The 19,604-nt window shown below is 34.9% G+C and overlaps 1 protein-coding gene across 1 annotated transcript in view; it reads right to left on the reverse strand.

Moving 5' to 3' along the window:
* LOC148940046 (endothelin-converting enzyme 1-like) overlaps window positions 1-19,604 on the reverse strand; it is a 259,409-nt gene that overhangs the window by 99,557 nt on the left and 140,248 nt on the right. The window contains exon 9 of the mRNA XM_089106057.1: window positions 4,973-5,100. Coding sequence (XP_088962183.1) covers window positions 4,973-5,100 — 128 coding nt within the window. The remainder of the gene's footprint in view (window positions 1-4,972; window positions 5,101-19,604) is intronic.

The raw sequence follows: 19,604 nt of genomic DNA on the forward strand, positions 1-19,604 counted from the left end.
CAGGATAAATTTCAAACTGTGGTCGCAAATTAATTTAGAAAAGAAAAATTTTCAATTGAAAGTAAAGAGCAACATTAAAACCTAAAACAAACAAAAATTATTTTATATATTAGGAGGACTGTCCCTTCCTCATCTCTCATTCTTTACGCTAAAATTTTTATTTTTGTCACATTACTTTAAGAAAACCTCATGAAACAAATGGCTGGGTGAATCTGAGTGAGAAGTATTTAAAAGAAATTCAAGATTTAGCGCAAAAAGAGCGATGATTGAGAAAGGGACCGCCCCCCCTCTCCTATGCGGAATAGTTTCTGTTAGTTTTGAGTCTTAATGTTGCCACTTTCAGTTGAAAAAATTGTTTTTGTTTATATTAATAATGTAGTAAAAAACGAACACTGGTCCACAATAACCAAAAATTTAAAAACACGATTTGAAAAGAAATCGTCAAGTGAAGAAAAATCACCATTTGAAGCTAATTCAAGAACGGTAACTTTATTTCAATTAATCTTAAAGGTAAAATTTTATTGCGAAATAATGGAAAAGAGGGACTCTTAAAATATCTCAGCAAAGGCCAAGGGTATTAGGTTGAAACTTTCTGGGAACGTTGCAGGAGATACCAAATTATCAAAGAGTTCGTGGTAACGAACTGTAAGTAAGGAGCGACCTGGCTCAATGGTAACCGAGACTCTAAAAAACGGAATTTTGATACCAATAGATACATCAAAAGAATCAGATTTTAATTCTAATTTCAAATATATAAGTTTCATCAAGTTTAATTTTACCTATCAAAAGTTACACGACTGAGAAAATTTGGCCGTTTTTTTTTAAAAAGGGGGAAAAACCCCCTAAAAATTATAGAACCTGAATGAAAATCACACCATCATATTCAGCGTATCAGAGAACCCTACTGTAGTGGTTTCAAGCCACTTTCTACAAAATTTGGTATTTTTCATTTTTTTTCCCGTATAAATAAACCGTAGTGTTTTTTTTTTTTTTTTTTTTTTTTTTTTTTTTTTTTTTTTTTTTTCCCAGGGATGATCGTATTGACCCAGTTGTCCTAGAATATCGTGGGAGGGCTCATTCAAACGGAAATTAAAAGTTCTAGTGCCCTTTTTAAGTGACCAAAAAAATGGAGGGCAACTAGGCCCCATCCCACGCTCATTTTTTCCCAAAGTCACCCGATCAAAATTTAGAGATAGTCATTTTGTTCAGCATGGTCGAAGATATAATAACTATGTCTTTTAGGATGACTTAATCGCTCGAAGCTCCCAGAGGGAGGGCTGAAGGTTATGAACTGTACCCAATGTTAACATATAGTATTGGTTATTGGGACCCGGCTCAATGGTAACCGAAACTCTAGAAAACGGTATTTTGATACAAATAGATACATCAAAAGAATCTAATTTTAATGCTGATGTCAAATGTGGAATATTGCATTTTTTGCCAGAAGAAAGATCACGGGTGCGTGTCTATTTTATTTATTTTTTTCCCAGGGGTGATCGTATCGACTTAGTGGTCCTAGAATATCGTGGGAGGGCTCATTGGAATGGAAATTAAAAGTTCTAGTGCTTTTTTAAGTGAAAAAAAAATGGAAGGCAACTAGGCCCCCTCCCACGCTCATTGTTTTCCCAAAGTCACCTGATCAAAATTTTGAGATAGCCAATTTGTTCAGCATGTTCGAAAATATTATAAGTATGTCTTTTAGGATGACTTAATCCCCCTAAGATCCCGGGAGGAGGGCTGAAAGTTATGAACTTTACCCAATGTTAACATATATTATTGGTTATTGGGAAGTATACAGTACAGACGTTTTCAGGGGAGATTTTTCCTGGTAGTGGGGGGGGGGGGTCGGGCCCAGGGACGGACGCCGGGGGGCCTCCGGGCCCGCCCCCCTCCCCCCGAAATCTCACGATGTTTTTCATTTTCCCATAATTTTCTGATTTTTCTCGCGGAATAATGGGTTTGAAGGATTTGGCCCCCCCCCCAAAACAAATTGCCCATCCCCGAAACAAATTCCTGCGTACGTGCCTGGGGTCGGGGGTTATGTAGGAGGATCTTTCCATGAAGGAATTTTCATGGGGGAAGGGACACTGCTATGAAGGGGACACCCGACTTCCCAGCATTATTTAAAAAAAGATCAGAAATTAAATATAAAAAAACAAGTTGTTCAACTGCAACAGTAGCAACATCCAAACTTTAAACGAACAGAAAATATTACATATATGATTGGGTTCACCCCCTAGTCAATAACTCACTCTTTAATCCAGAGATTTTTTAGTACTTTCATAAGAGCTATCTATTCTAATTAACGGCCTTTGTGATTAAGCGGTCATTTTTAAAGAATTGGAAAAAAATTTGAACTTTCGCTTAAAGAGCAAGGTATTGACTAGGCGAACCCCCTAATATATGTATTAAAAAATATATGAATATAGAAGTTCGCTACGTAAGTTAATTCGTAAGTTACGTATATTTATTACTAATAAAAACGTTCGTAAATAAAATGAAACAAGTTTCGAGAAAGCCATTTAACCAAATAAAAGTAAATTAATATGAAAATTTTGTTTTAATTATTCATGTACTGCGTGCCAAGATCAAAACCTGCATTTATTCAAAAATTTTCAAAAATTTAATAAAAAAAACAAGTTTTTTTAACTGAAAGTAAGGAGCGACATTAAAACTTAAAACGAACAGAAATTATTCCGTATATGATAGGGGCTTTCCCCTCCTCAACGCCTTGCTCTTTACGTTAAAGTTTTAATTTATCAAAAATATATTTTTTTTAAACAATTAAAAACTTTAGCGTAAAGAGCGAGGTGTTGAGGAGGGGACAGCCCTTTTCATATACGAAATAATTTCTGTTCGTTTTAAGTTTTAATGTCGCTCCTTACTTTCCGTTAAAAAAACTTGTTTTTTTTATTTAATTATATCAAAAGAGATAATGTGCATCCATGTTGCCAAAAGGCTTTGTCTGCAGAATTTCAGGAATGGCTAAGATTATTAAGATTAAACTTTCAGGGAGTGTTCAGGGCGATTTTGAACTAAATCAAAAGGAACTATATGCATCAAGGTTGTCAAAGGGGCAAATTTGCAATATTCCTTAAATAGCCAAGGATATGAAGCTGAATCTTTCAGAGAATGTTTGTCTAAATCAAAAGACACTATGTGCATCCAGATTACGAAAGGGCATATCTATAATATCTTGTGAACGGTTACGAGCATTAAATTGAAACGTTAAAGAAGTTTTAGAGGGGTGTTAAATTAAACCAACAGACACTATGTACCACCAGGTTGTCTAGAGGGCTTCTTTACAATATCCTAGGAGCATCTAAATGTATTAAGTTTATTTTTTCAGACAGACGGCTGAGGGGAGATGATGAACTAAACCAAAAGACACTATGTGCAACCAGGTTGTCAAAAGGGTGAATTTACAATATCCCAGGAGCGGCTGAGGCTTGTCTAAGTGTTGGGTTTCAGGGAATGTTGAGGGGCGTACTGAACTAAATCAAAAGATACTATGAACATCAAGGCTGTCAAAAGAGTTTATCTGCAATTTCCATAGAGCAGTTAAAGGTATTAAGTTGAAACTCTGAGATAATGCTGAGGGAGGAGGTTGAACTAAATCCAAAAACACCATGCGCAATCAAGTGGTCAAACGGGCATTTCTATAACATGTTAAGAGTGGCTAAAAGTTTTAGGTCGATTTTCTTCGGGAATTTGGAGGAGATATGCTGGAATAAATGAAAAACACTGTGAGCATCCAGGCTATCAGAATAATTCTTTAAGAACGACTTCTCAAAAGCTGTTTATTCAGAATAATTTTTTTTTAAACTATAAGACATTAGAATAAGGATCAAGGGATTAATTAGGAGGCAGCCTCTCCACATCATATATGGAATAATCTCTGTTCGTTTTCAGTTTTAATTTCATTCTTTACTTTCATTCGAAAAACCTTTCATTTTTCTATTTATTAATCGATAAAGATCTGCCAAAGATGGCTGCTCTTAGAACTTCAAAAAATTTTATGTAAGGAGCTGGCAACTGCAGTGCGTTTTTTCTTTCGATATAATATCCCAATATTTATGACAAACAGAGAATCGCTATGCATAAGCTTTGGACAACTGTCGAAGTGTCACCCTAAAATGTGCAAAGAGTGAACAATAGAGGATTCTCTTTCGTATGTTGGGATACCGTAAGCAATTAGTCCCTAAGATTATTCTTTAGTCAACACATCACAAAGCTGACTTTCTTTCTTCATCTTCTTTCGCAAATTGAAACTATGTAAAAAAGAATAAAAGCTCGGATTCTCCCTCCATAGATTCATTCTAAGTCTAAAAAGTCTTTCTATGGGATAAGGACATGTGGTGAAAGATATATTACTTTCCTCGAAGCAGCTCTCTCAGTTATGAATTGCTTTCCAAATTGAAATACAACAACAGGCAAAAAGAAGACAGTATGCCTTTCTAAACTGGAAAATCCGATGATAATTGGGCTTCCGTAGGCATTATGTTAAGGAGGAGGAGCAGACCTGCAGAAATTGGTTGATTATTTTTCTTTCAAAAATTGGTCAGATCTTATAAAAGCTAGTTGATTTGTTTTTACCAGCAAATATCAAACTTTAGTTTCTTATTGCATATTTAAGAAAATTGTGTGCATCACATTCATTTTAGTTTGATTTGGTGTTTGTATTTTGTGTTTTTTGTATGCTAATAATAGTCATCCTGGTCATAATTACTAATAGTTTTCAAAAAATCTAATTAATTCTTTGAGTATGGTAAATTTTTTCTTTGCAAAAATTCAACAACAAAAAATTCATACAAAACAGCAAAATCTTGAGCCTACATTTTGGTGGAAATAGCCTACGTAAATAATTTGATTTTCAAAGTAGAATTAGTAATCATTCAGAAATTGCATTTGGCTTCTCATTTTCAAATCGTTAAGGGATCATTATTTAAGATCTACTAAGTGTGAAACATACCTCCTGTCTGTAGAAGATATAATAGACGACACATCTCGCAGGTATTGTCCAGAAACCACAAGTATTTCCGATTTATCATCGATTGTTGCTCCCGGAAAAGACGCTCTAAGAACTTCTAGCCACGGAACCTAAAATAACATTGCGAATTCGTCAAATCAAGCTAAGGTTTTCCAAATTATCCTCAGTTCTCTCTCAGATATACGACATTAAGTAAACGTGATGTTTTTTAATGGATGTTTAAAATGGTTCTAGGCGTTTACCCCCTTGGCGATTACCCCCCCCCCCGAAAAAATACCCCCGGCAGAAAATGCCCTCTTGAAAATACCCCCCTGAAACTACCCCCGGAACATACCCCCCCCCCCGAGGACAATACCCCCGCGGAAAATACCCTCCGGAAAATACCCCCCGAAAAATATTCCCTGTGCAAAATACCCTCCCCTGCGGAAAAACACCCCGAAAAATATTTCCCCCGGAAAATACCCCCCCCCCTCCCTACTCCCCGAGGAAAAAAACTGCGGAAAATACCGCCTCGAAAAATACCCCCCTCCGGAAAATACGCCCCGAAAAATAACCATCCCGTGGAAAATACCCCCCGTGAAAGATACCCCACGGAAAATATCCCTCCGCAGAAAATATACCCCCCCCCCCCCCGTGGAAAATAAGACTTTCCAAATTTAAGAATTTTATTTGAGTTTTTTTTTGCGTAGGGAGAAGTAATTTTGGTACTTCTGTATTATACGCCACTCACTCATGTTTATGCTATGTAAAACTCGAGAATAAACCGGTTTCTTCGTTAGTTTCTTTCAGCTTAGCGAGACAAAGACAAGAGTAGAATGCATGTATTGAATTCTATGGAAGCTATAGCCACTACTCTTTTCTTCCTCATTGGTTTAATATCATGAAAAAGGTTTAACGGCGATTCCGTAGATATGATAGTTTGGATTCTATGGAAGCTGTACACCTTTTCAAAGAGAGTGAGTACTACGCTTTACTTCTTCGTGTTCTGTATAATACACAAGTGGCGTTTGAACAGTGTTGTCAATTTAAAATAGAGTTTAACATTATAGTATACTAAAAACTTGATACTAATAAAGATGTAGATGGCAAGAAAAGAATCTTAATAAAGAAATTCAGAACAATCCATATAAATCCTTACAGATCAAGTAGTGTATACATGAGTATGAACCATCATGGATCATAAGCACCAACGACCCTAACCACCAGGGACTTCAACTCTCCATAGGTCCCCTATCCCCAAACTCGAAGGGCGCCCCCTCCCTCCAACTTTTTGCCCCTCCCCCTCCCCATTTTTTTTTTATTTTTTTAACATGATATATTTTTATTTCAACCTTTTTTTACATGTCTTCAAATGAGATGAAACATACTTAAATTCAGTAGTGTTTTGTCGTGGTTTACCTTGTCACAGTTACATTCTCTTGATATTTCAAAGTTCATTTTGGATTTCTTTCATTGAAATGCAAGAGTTGGGATATTTCAGTAGTGTTTTGTTGTGCTTTACCTTGTCACAGTTACATTCTCTTGATTTTTCAAAGTTCTTTTTGGATTTCTTTCCTTGAAATGCAAGAGTTGTAATATTTCAGTAGTGTTTTGTCGTGGTTTACCTTGTCACAGTTACATTCTCTTGATTTTTTCAAAGTTCATTTTGGATTTTTACATTCTCTTGATTTTTCAAAGTTCATTTTGAATTTCTTTCATTGAAATTCAACAGTTGGATTATTTCAGTAGCGTTTTGTCGTGGTTTACCTTGTCACAGTTAAATTCTCTTAATTTTTCAAAGTTCATTTTGAATTATTTTCGTTGAAATGCAAAAGTTGGAATATTTCAGTAGTGTCTTGTTGTGCTTTACCTTGTCACAGTTACATTTTCTTGATTTTTTTCAAAGTTCATTTTGGATTTCTTTCGTTGAAATGCAAGAGTTGGAATATTTCAGCAGTTTTTTGTTGTGCTTTACCTTGTCACAGTTACATGCTCTTGATTTTTCAAAGTTCATTTTGAATTTCTTTCGTGAAATGCAAGAGTTGGAATATTTCAGTAGTGTTTTGTCGTGCTTTACCATGTCACAGTTACATTCTCTTGATTTTTCAAAGTTCATTTTGAATTTCTTTCGTGAAATGCAAGAGTTGGAATATATCAGTAGTGTTTTATCGTGGTTTACCTTGTCACAGTTATATTCTCTTGATTTTTCTAAGTTCATTTTTGGATTTCTTTCCTTGAATTGCAAGAGTTGGAATATTTCAGTAATGTTTTGTCATGGTATACCTTGTCACAGTTACATTCTCTTGATTTTTCAAAGTTCATTTTGGATTTCTTTCGTTGAAATGCAAGAGTTGGAATATTTCAGTAGTGTTTTGTCGTGGTTTACCTTGTCACAGTTAAATTCTCTTGATTTTTAAAAGTTAATTTTCGATTTTTAAATTCTCTTGATTTTTCAAATTTAATTTTTGATATCTTTCCTTGAAATGGAAGAGTTGGAATATTTTAAGTAGTGTTTTGCCATGGTTTACCTTGTCACAGTTACATTCTCTTGATTTTTAAAAGTTCATTTTGGGTTTTTACATTCTCTTGATTTTTCAAAGTTAATTTTGAATTTCTTTCATGAAATGCAAGAATTGGAATATTTCAGTAGTGTTTTGTCATGGTTTACCATGTCACAGTTACATTCTCTTGATTTTTTAAGTTCATTTTGAATTTCTTTCGTGAAATGCAAGAGTTGGAATATTTCAATAGTGTTTTATCGTGGTTTACCTTGTCACAGTTACATTCTCTTGATTTTTTAAAGCTCATTTTGGATTTCTTTCCTTGAAATGCAAGAGTTCGAATATTTCGGTAGTGTTTTGTCGTGGTTTACCTTGTCATAGTTACATTCTCTTAATTTTTCAAAGTTCATTTTGAATTTCTTTCATTGAAATGCAAGAGTTGAAATATTTCAGTAGTGTTTTATCTTGGTTTAACTTGTCACTGTTACATCCTCTTGATTTTTCAAAGTTCATTTTGGATTTTTACATTCTCTTGATTTTTCAAAGTTCATTTTGAATTTCTTTCGTGAAATGCCAGAGTTGGAATATTTCAGTAGTGTTTTGTCGTGGTTTACCATGTCACAGTTACATTCTCTTGATTTTTCAAAGTTCATTTTGAATTTCTTTCGTGAAATGCAAGAGTTGGAATATTTCAATAGTGTTTTATCGTGGTTTACCCTGTCACAGTTTCATTCTTTTGATTTTTCAAAGTTCATTTTGGATTTATTTCCTTGAAATGCAAGAGTTGGAATATTTCAGTAGTGTTTTGTCGTGGTTTACCTTGTCACAGTTACATTCTCTTGATTTTTCAAAGTTAATTTTGGATTTCTTTCCTTGAAATGAAAGAGTTGGAATATTTCAGTAGTGTTTTGTCATGGTTTACCTTGTCACAGTTACATTCTTTGATTTTAAAGTTCATTTTTGGATTTCTTTCGTTAAAATGCAAGAGTTGGAATATTTCAGTAGTGTTTTGTTATGGTTTACCTTGTCACAGTTACATTCTCTTGATTTTTCAAAGTTCATTTTGGATTTCATTCCTTGAAATGCAAGAGTTGGAATATTTCAGTAGTGTTTTGTCGTGGTTTAACCTGTCACAGTTACATTCTCTTGATTTTTCAAAGTTAATTTTGAATTTCTTTCCTACGTACGCGCGCGTACGTAGGAAAGAAATTCAAAATGAACTTTGAAAAATCAAGAGAATGTAACTGTGACAGGTTAAACCACGACAAAACACTACTGAAATATTCCAACTGTTGCATTTCAAGGAATGAAATCCAAAATGAACTTTGAAAAATCAAGAGAATGTAACTGTGACAAGGTAAACCATAACAAAACACTACTGAAATATTCCAACTCTTGCATTTTAACGAAAGAAATCAAAAATGAACTTTGAAAATCAAAGAATGTAACTGTGACAAGGTAAACCATGAAAAAACACTACTGAAATATTCCAACTCTTGCATTTCAAGGAAAGAAATCCAAAATTAACTTTGAAAAATCAAGAGAATGTAACTGTGACAAGGTAAACCACGACAAAACACTACTGAAATATTCCAACTCTTGCATTTCAACGAAAGAAATCCAAAATGAACTTTGAAAAATCAAGATAATGTAACTGTGACAAGGTTAACCACGATAAAACACTATTGAAATATTCCAACTCTTGCATTTCACGAAATAAATTCAAAATGAACTTTAGAAAATCAAGAGAATGTAACTGTGACATGGTAAACCACGACAAAACACTACTGAAATATTCCAAATCTTGCATTTCACTAAAGAAATTCAAAATGAACTTTGAAAAATCAAGAGAATGTAAAAATACAAAATGAACTTTGAAAAATCAAGAGAATGTAACAGTGACAAGTTAAACCAAGATAAAACACTACTGAAATATTTCAACTCTTGCATTTCAATGAAAGAAATTCAAAATGAACTTTGAAAAATTAAGAGAATGTAACTGTGACAAGGTAAACCACGACAAAACACTACCGAAATATTCGAACTCTTGCATTTCAACGAAAGAAATCCAAAATGAGCTTTAAAAAATCAAGAGAATGTAACTGTGACAAGGTAAACCACGATAAAACACTATTGAAATATTCCAACTCTTGCATTTCACGAAAGAAATTCAAAATGAACTTAAAAAATCAAGAGAATGTAACTGTGACATGGTAAACCATGACAAAACACTACTGAAATATTCCAATTCTTGCATTTCATGAAAGAAATTCAAAATGAGCTTTGAAAAATCAAGATAATGTAAAAACCCAAAATGAACTTTTAAAAATCAAGAGAATGTAACTGTGACAAGGTAAACCATGACAAAAACACTACTAAAATATTCCAACTCTTGCATTTCAATGAATGATATCCAAAATGAAATTTGAAAAATCAAGAGTATTTTAAAATCGAAAATTAACTTTGAAAAATCAAGAGAATTTAATTGTGACAAGGTGAACCAAGACAAAACACTACTGAAATATTCCAACTCTTGCATTTCAAGGAAAGAAATCCAAAATGAACTTTGAAAAATCAAGAGAATGTATCTGTGACAAGGTAAACCACGACAAAACATTACTGAAATATTCCAACTCTTGCATTTCAAGGAAAGAAATCCAAAATGAACTTTGAAAAATCAAGAGAATATAACTGTGACAAGGTAAACCACGATAAAACACTACTGAAATATTCCAACTCTTGCATTTCATGAAAGAAATTCAAAATGAACTTTGAAAAATCAAGAGAATGTAACTGTGACATGGTAAAGCACGACAAAACACTACTGAAATATTCCAACTCTTGCATTTCACGAAAGAAATTCAAAATGAACTTTGAAAAATCAAGAGCATGTAACTGTGACAAGGTAAAGCACAACAAAACACTGCTGAAATATTCCAACTCTTGCATTTCAACGAAAGAAATCCAAAATGAACTTTGAAAAAAATCAAGAAAATGTAACTGTGACAAGGTAAAGCACAACAACACACTACTGAAATATTCCAACTCTTGCATTTCAACGAAAATAATTCAAAATGAACTTTGAAAAATTAGGAGAATGTAACTGTGACAAGGTAAATCACGACAAAACACTACTTAAATAATCCAACACTTGCATTTCAATGAAAGAAATTCAAAATGAACTTTGAAAAATCAAGAGAATGTAAAAATCCAAAATGAACTTTGAAAAAATCAAGAGAATGTAACTGTGACAAGGTAAACCACGACAAAACACTACTGAAATATTACAACTCTGGCATTTCAAGGAAAGAAATCCAAAAAGAACTTTGAAAAATCAAGAGAATGTAACTGTGACAAGGTAAAGCACAACAAAACACTACTGAAATATTCCAACTCTTGCATTTCAATGAAAGAAATCCAAAATGAACTTTGAAATATCAAGAGAATGTAACTGTGACAAGGTAAACCACGACAAACCACTACTGAATTTAAGTATGTTTCATCTCATTTGAAGACATGTAAAAAAAGGTTGAAATAAAAATATATCATGTTAAAAAAAATAAAAAAAAAAATGGGGAGGGGGGAGGGGCAAAAAGTTGGAGGAGGGGCGCCCTTCGAGTTTGGGGATAGGGGACCTATGGAGAGTTGAAGTCCCTGGTGGTTAGGGTCGTTGGTGCTTATGATCCATGATGGTTCATACTCATGTATACACTACTTGATCTGTAAGGATTTCTATTGATTGTTCTGAATTTCTTTATTAAGATTATTTTCTTGCCATCTAAATCTTTCTTAGTATCAAGTTTTTAGTATACTATAATGTTAAACTCTATTTTAAATTGACAACACTGTTCAAACGCCACTTGTGTATTATACAGAACACGAAGAAGTAAAGCGTAGTACTCACTCTCTTTGAAAAGGTGTACAGCTTCCATAGAATCCAAACTATCATATCTACGGAATCGCCGTTAAACCTTTTTCATGATATTAAACCAATGAGGAAGAAAAGAGTAGTGGCTATAGCTTCCATAGAATTCAATACATGCATTCTACTCTAATGTTTTCAGCTTCAAAGTAACTGGAAAAATTTATTGCAAAATCAATTAAGTGGCCCATCCATCGCAAGCCCCTAAAGGTAATTTTGAACCACCTTCATATGGCTAAATGTTCTTTTTAGACCCCGATGAGAAGCTGTTGAAGAAAACCTTACATATACCTTTAAATTATGGGATCTCTCGTAACCTAATAGATCTCTTGGATGAAATATTACGAGACACAAACTAATATGCAAAAGGTTACATGAAAATGTAAGAATAGGAGAAGGATGCAAATCAACCTGCTGTTTCACTGTTACAACAGCCTCGGTTAGAAGACAAGTGACAATGAGAATTAATATATAATTTTCTGCCACGTAGCCGTGCTGGGGACCAGTGGCACAAATATATATATATATATATATATATATATATATATATATATATATATATATATATATATATATATATATATATATATATATATATATATATATATATATATATATATATATATATATATATATATATATATATATATATATATAAAATCGTAATAATTAAGAGAAGAAAGAAAACGCTTTCCTAATCTCGATTATTGGTTGCTTCTTGAATAAAACAATTCCGAATATCCCCACTTTGAACCAATACAACAATAACAAGCTTCATACTTTGTTACACTCAAAAGTTCTGCTGATTTTTTTTTTTTTTTTTTTTTTTTTTTTTTTTTTGAATAGAATTGCTTGGAATTATGAACGAACTATTAGTAAAATGCAAATGCAAAACACAATTTAAACCAAAAAAATAAACAAACTGTTTTATATTATATAAGGTCTCATCAAGGTATTAGGGAGGGGAGCCATGATTCTGTTAAACTGGAAACTACCCTGAAAATCCCATAAGTAGGATTTTGAGATGTCAGCTAAACTAGAAGTGACATTGGAAATATAATAAATGAATCATCCTTTAATGCAATGAATTTAGAATTTCATTATTGTAGAATTAAGCTAGGAACAGGGAATAGCCTGCACTGTTATCAAATAACATATACTAAATTTTGATTCCGTAGCAAAAAGAAATTTATCTGAAGTACCAAGAAATCTAGTTGCAGGATAGAATCGATAATGTTCTATCAAATTTTGTCTCACCCAGGGAGGGCTAAATTTAAAATCACTGGGCTAAGTAACGAAAAGCTGTTAAAAAAAAAAAAAAAAAAAAAAAAAAAAAAAAAAAAAAAAAAAAAATATCCGTTACCCTAATATACCAGATATATGCAATATCAGTTTTCTTTTTTCTAGGCACGTATGCAAGACTTTGTTTCACGGGAGGGGGGATTTCAAAAAATGTGTGAATTATCTTGTAAGAATCAAAACTATCTAACATCAATTTCAGGATGGACCCGGGCCCCCTAAATACAGAACTACCTTTATCAATGAGAAAGAAGTCACGCCTAGTTTGAAAATGCTTTACAAAACTTAATTTTGCTTAATTTTTTTGGTAAAAATTGAAATATTGATAAATACTAAAACTTTGTGAGTCTGAAGGCTCTTTGGTCTCGAATATTGAACTATTAAAAGATATCTGGAATATTAGCCCCTTATTAGATCATACCTGCTGCATAAAGAAATAATGCTACATCGATTTTTGCCAATACTGTTGCTGTTAACCTATATGCTTTAATTGTTAAGTCTATCAGGTACGTGTAAACAGGCAAATATTACCTAGCCAGTTTTCTAAACCAATAGGGTTTCTTTAGCCGCATCTGTGAAGCTTTTTTTGCGAATTTTCTTCCTAGCCACTTAGCTTGTATTTTGAGATGTGCGTCAAAACTCCTCAGTATGTGCGTCTGTTATTTCCGATTGTTCGACTTCAATCCAATTTCAGTGTGGTGACCACTGTTTCATGACTTGAGCCACTGTTGTTACTTCTAAAACCTTGAACGTCTTAATACTCGTTCATCTTCTCCGGTGAATCAAGAAATTGTTAGTTTTGTTTGCGATGGTACCATCTGGGGATGTCCAAGTCCATTTATGGATTATTTTGGCACTGAGAGAGCGTACCGTCGACAAGCAAATATTATCCCCATGGCAAGATGACAATTGGAACCCCCCTTATTCCTTATGCTGCCAATACCGTACTTATCCACCAACAAGGCATTAAGATCTGTCTTGACTAACTTTTCCATGGAGGTCTTTTGCAACACAAGGTAAACAATGGACTGGGATCAAGTCAGCCACTGATTGAAGATTGTCGGAGAACCCATCCTTTTTAATGTTATCCTTATCATTTGTGTATGTGCAGCACACGGTCAATGACAATTTGACATGGTTAGAAGAAAATTTAACAAGCAATTGTGTTTTATTGACCAGTTTCTACGAGCTGATGGATTTTGTAGCTTCTGGGTCTAATAGAGCTGCAGCTCCGGTAAAGAACTTTCAGAGTTTTTACTTTATAAGTAAAGGCACTACTGATTTTCTTCTCGCTGCAGCCTTTCCTCCTTGTTTCCTGGTGAAATGCTAGAAGGTGAAAACACGCAACTTGATCGATGGAAGGAGCACTTCGCAAAGCTACTAAAGGCCGAAAGAATCGACGTTGATCCCAACCTAACCGCGCCCGCTCAGCAAACAACAGGTCAAAATCTACCAGAGCCTGAGCCTCCTTCGGTAGAAGATATAAAAATGCCTTGCGGAGAATGAAGAACAACAAGGCACCCGGAACCTGCGGGATCACCGTCACCTGCTAAAGATCGGTGGACTGGCAATGCTGCTTTGGCTACGCACGCTGCTTTCCCTCGTCTGGTCAACCGAATTGATATTTCAAGAATGGAAGGAAGGGATAATCCTTCCTTTAAGGAAGCGCAAAGGTAACCAAAGTGATTGTTCGAATTACAGAGGAATCACCCTCCTGTCAGTTCCTGGCAAACTATTCGCCATGACGTTGCTTGATAGAAGTGTCTAGTTTATCCGTAAGTGCCGCCAGATTCAGCGAGCAGGTTTCATGCCCAACAGAAGTATTCTGCAGCTGAAGTCGAGGCAGTCCGCAATACACTGTCGGAAGAAGCCCGGAAAGCGGGACTACATATAAGCTGGCAGAAACCAAAAATAATGATCATCGACCCGGCAGGTAATTCCGCCAACTCACCAGCATTCAACGTATTAGGACACACTGTTGAAGTTGTCATTTTTTTACTTACCCTGGATCTGCCGTCTCGGATAACGGCTCAATTGAAATGGAATTCAAGTTGGGCATAGCTAAAGCCGCGTGTATTATGGATCTATTATGCCGTTCCGTGTGGTCAAAGCCAAAGATCTGCCGAAAAACAAAAATGCCAATCTACAACACGACCGTAACGCAAGTCCTTCTCTACGGTGCTGAAACTTGGCCGACTGCTGCTTCTGTTCGTGATTCCATAGATGTGACTCAAACAAACTTCTTAAGATGAATCAAAGGGGTCGAGTGGTACGACTTCGTCTCAAAAACCTGACTACTGAAACTAAAGGATAAGACCCCCCAAATCTCGTCAGTCCACCATAAGAACCCTACGGTGGCTTGGTCACTTAATTCGCATGCCAGTAGAAGCACCCATCGGCACACTTTTCAATTTTGATCCTCTTGAACGCGGCTGGAAACGCCCCCGTGGAAGACCCCGGCTAAGATGGAGAGACAGCCTTACCCAGTACCTCTCCATGATATGTGCTGATCTCCAAGAAGCATTCACGCTTGTGCAGGACCGGTTGGAATGGAGGCGAAGAGTCCCATCTCTTTCTAAGCTGGGCCACCAGCAGGAGCTTTAAGTCGAGGCTTTAATGAATAGTCATCAGAATCCCAGGTTTGAATCCAAGGCTTGTCGTTGATGTCTCTCGACGCTGGACCACCAGCAGGAGCTTTAAGTCAAGTAAGTCAAGTCAAGACTTTCATGAGCTGTCATCAGCTTTAGAAGTTTGAATCAAAGGCTTGTCGTTGACGTTATGACCAAGAATCAAAAACAGTTTTTCTTAGTTCTAAAAATAAACTTCTGAGGCATCATGTAATGTCTGATCGTGCAGTATACGGCATTATCTCTAAGGCATGGCCTTATAAATTGGGTTTCTCTTCCTTGTTTCTAGACAATAATCCTGGAAAGGTTGATCTGAAATTGCAAATTCCAAATTTTTGTTTTTTTTGGGGAAATTTTTTATCCCCTAGGCCCTTAATGTAGCTATAAGGCTTGGACACATAAGTAGACTAAAAACAACTTGAGATGCTGGGAGACTTATAGAAAAGAGTTAGCAATAGTCGCTTATAATGAAGTTCTAGTTCAAAAAAGACGGACTAAGCTCTCCCAGCTTCGACCTTTCTGATAATAGCTAAAATCCATTGGGCTTTCGGGGCTTGTGTAATCATGGGACCAAGTAAGTTATAACGGAGGAGGTCAGAGCTACTCTTTCACCTTTTTTTTAAAGAAACTCAATGACAAATTTGCACTTTGCCCAAGAAATACATGGAACATCTCAAACCTCTGCTCGAGGATGAAAAAGAACAGTTGTGACATACCTTGTCCAGGGGTGTAATTTCACATGGGACAGAGGAGGCAACTGCCCCCCCCCCAGACCTCATTTTGTCCCTTCTTCTGTTAAAATTTAGTTTCTGCAACAAAAAACTTGTCAAAACTAAGATAAGTCTGCATAATTCAAGCATCATGAGAAACAGGTCAATTTTCTTTTGTATATATTTGCCCTTTTGGCACTATATGGCTCATTTTTCCTTTTCACTGTCATTTTCACTTGATTTGGGAAAATTGGCTCCAACTTTGCCACCCCCACCCCCCGGATTTTGATTAAATTACGCCACTGATCTCATCATTTTGATATAGCGAGATTCTTTTCTACAAAGTACACTGTGTTCCTGTTTACAAACTATGATATTTTTTGCTCAAATCAAAGAATGATAACAGGTATCACTAAATAGATATAACAGCGTTCAATATTTTATTCCCTCATTTGGATGAAACTAAAGCTAATTATCCCTTTCTCAAATGTAAATTGGTGGCTGGGTTATAAGCTATTTGTAATGCATGCTAAGTAGCCTTGTGAAAACATTGGGAAAGAACTGAAACTTGCCAAAACAGCAATGTGATTTTAGTACCAGTTTCAAATAAAATAAAAAGCCATTCCGAATAAATCAAGCAGTCACTAAGAAACTAAAAGTAAAAATGACACGTTCTAATAGTGCACAAAACTGGAAAGAAAATGTAATTCTACTAAAAAAAAAAATGTCAAAAGTCAAAAGAACCTACTTTAAAAACAAAAGAGTCTTAAAAAAATCTTCTTTTTTTTAAAAAAAGAACCTACCAATCAAAACCAAAGAGTCTGAAAAAATTTGCCTGATTTTCGGAAAAAAGGAGGGACAGCCCCAAAAAGTAATCTTAATGAAAATCACACCATCGGATTCAGAATATCAGAGAACATTATTGTAGAGGTTTCAAGGTCCTGTCAAAAAATGTGAAATTTCACACTTTTTGCCAGAACCATGGTCAAGGATGTTTGTTTATTTGTTGTTGCTGTTTTTTTTTTTTTTTTTTTTCTGGCTGGTCAAATCTAACTAATGGTCCCACAAAAAAAAAAAGTTGAAGAGGGCAGATTTAAATGGAAATTAAAAGATCTAGTGTCCTTTTAAGAAACCAAAAAGATTGAATTGCAACTAGCTCCCTCCCACGCCCCTATTTCCACAAAGAAATCCATTTTAAATGGTTTTAAACCTTCTATTTAAGGTCATACTACGCATCTTGGCAGCTTTAAATACCTATATGGTTCACGAAACCCCTGGATAAGTTTAACTTTTTTTAAAACAGTTTTTTCTAAGGAAATTAAACAGCTACCCCCCCCACCCCGTCAATGCATCCACCCAAGCTATATTGATCAGTAGTGAATAAAATCTTTTTATTGTTCTAATTTTTTTAATCCAGCTTTTTTTCTTTTTTCTATTCCACGCAATCTAAAATTTGTTACATTTTTTTAAACATATAAATCTGGAAACAACTGTCAAAATCATTTTGTGACTGTTACACAACAGAAAAATGCGCATAACATCTCCAAATGTTGGATTAGCTGATTTTTGTTCAACTATTAAACAAAAAAAAAGTTTTTTTAAATGAAAGTAAGGAACGACGTTAAAACTTAAAATGAACAGAAATTATTCCGTATATAAAAGGAGCTGTCCCCTCCTCAACGCCTCGCTCTTTACGCTAAAGTTTTTTACTGTTAAAAAAAATAGAGTTGTGAGAAAGTCAGACTTTAGCGTAAAGAGCGAGGCGTTGAGGGGGGGGGACAGCTCCTTTCATATACAGAATAATTTCTGTTCGTCTCAAGTTTTAACGTCGTTCCTTACTTTCAGTTAAAAAAAACTTGTTTAATTTTTGAACGTTTTTGAATTAATACAGGTTTTGATTTTGGCTCGCCATACATGAATATTTAAAACAAAATTCACATATTAATTTTACTTTTATTTGGTTAAATGGCTTTCTCAAAACTTGTTTAATTTTACTTACGAACGTTTTTTATTAGTAATAAATACACTTAACTTACGAATTAACTTACGTAACGAACTTCTATATTCATATATTTTTAAAACGTATATTAGGGGGTTTCACCCCCTAGTCAATACCTCGCTCTTTAAGCTAAAAATAAATTTTGTTCCAATTCTTTAAAAATGACCCCTTAATCATCGTTTATTTTCATTATATAATTTCTGATCGTTTTTTAAATAATGCTGGGAAATCCAGCGCCCCCCTCATAGCAATGTCTCTTCCCCCATGAAAACTTCCTTCGTGGAAACATCCTCCCACATAACCCCCGACCCCCCCCCCACTACCAGAAAAAATCCACCCTGAAAACGTCTGTGTACTTCCCAATAACCCATACTATGTGTTAACATTGGGTAAAGTTCATAGCTTTCAGCCCTCCCCCCGGGGACTTCGTGAGATTAAGTCATCCTAAAAGACATAGTTATCATATTTTCGACCATGCTGAACAAAATGGCTATCTCGAAATTTTGATCGGGTGACTTTGGGAAAAAATGAGCATGGGAGGGGGCGTAGTTTGCCATCCATTATTTTGGTCACTTAAAAAGGGCACTAGAACTTTTAATTTCCGTTCCAATTAGCCCTCGCACGATATCCTAGGACCACTGGGTCGCACCCCTGGATAAAAAAAAAAAAAAAAGCACGCATCCGTGATCTTTCTTTTGGCAAAAAATGCAAAATTCCACATTTTTGTAGATACGAGCTTGAAACATCTACAGTAGGGTTCTCTGATACGCTGAATATGACGGTGTGATTTTCATTAAGGTTCTATAACTTTCAGGGGGTCTTTCTCCCTTTTTTCGAAAATCAGCCAAATTTTCTCAGGCGCGTAACTTTTGATGGGTAGGACTAAACTTGAAGAAACTCATATATTTGATATCAGCATTAATAGCTGATTCTTTTGATGTATCAATTGGTATCAAAATCCCGTTTTCTAGAGTTTCGGTTACCATTGAGCCGGGTCGCTCATTACTTACAGTTTGTTACCACGAACTGTTTGATTAGCTTCATTAATGTAATAATCGTTTTCTATGCTTCATCCTATTTCATAGTTTTATATTGTAGTTTTTATCGTTTTTTTTTATCGGCTCGATTAACTTTCTATCCGCCATTAAAAAGCCCAGATAGAGGTTCTGGCAAGTACTTGCACATTCCTTAAGTTGTTCCGTCCCCTTTAAAAAGAGATAAAGGGGAAAATGTTTTCGGTTTTTCTTATCCTTCCCTTTCTGGTCAATTTTCTTGATACGAAAGGAAGTCTCTATTAACTTTGCTCTTACCCAATTTACTACATATGTTTCTTGTAGCTTTGACAGGCGCTTTGCATATTTGATCTTACAGAATAAGAGATAACACTAGTTATACAGAATCTTGAGAACTTTGCAGCCTACACTTACAGGCTGAAACTTTTAATTATTGTCTTTTTAGGGCCAAAAACAATTCAATTGAACCATAGTTAGATCTTTTAACATTCTTTTCCTTTTTCTTGTCTATTTTCTTTTATTTCAAAGACAGTTGCAATAGCAACATATCAAAAACATTAGACA

Source organism: Artemia sp. Qi Xiang Cuo, chromosome 20, assembly GCF_049724085.1.
Source record: "Artemia sp. Qi Xiang Cuo chromosome 20, ASM4972408v1, whole genome shotgun sequence".
NCBI classification, from domain to species: Eukaryota; Metazoa; Arthropoda; class Branchiopoda; order Anostraca; family Artemiidae; genus Artemia; species Artemia sp. Qi Xiang Cuo.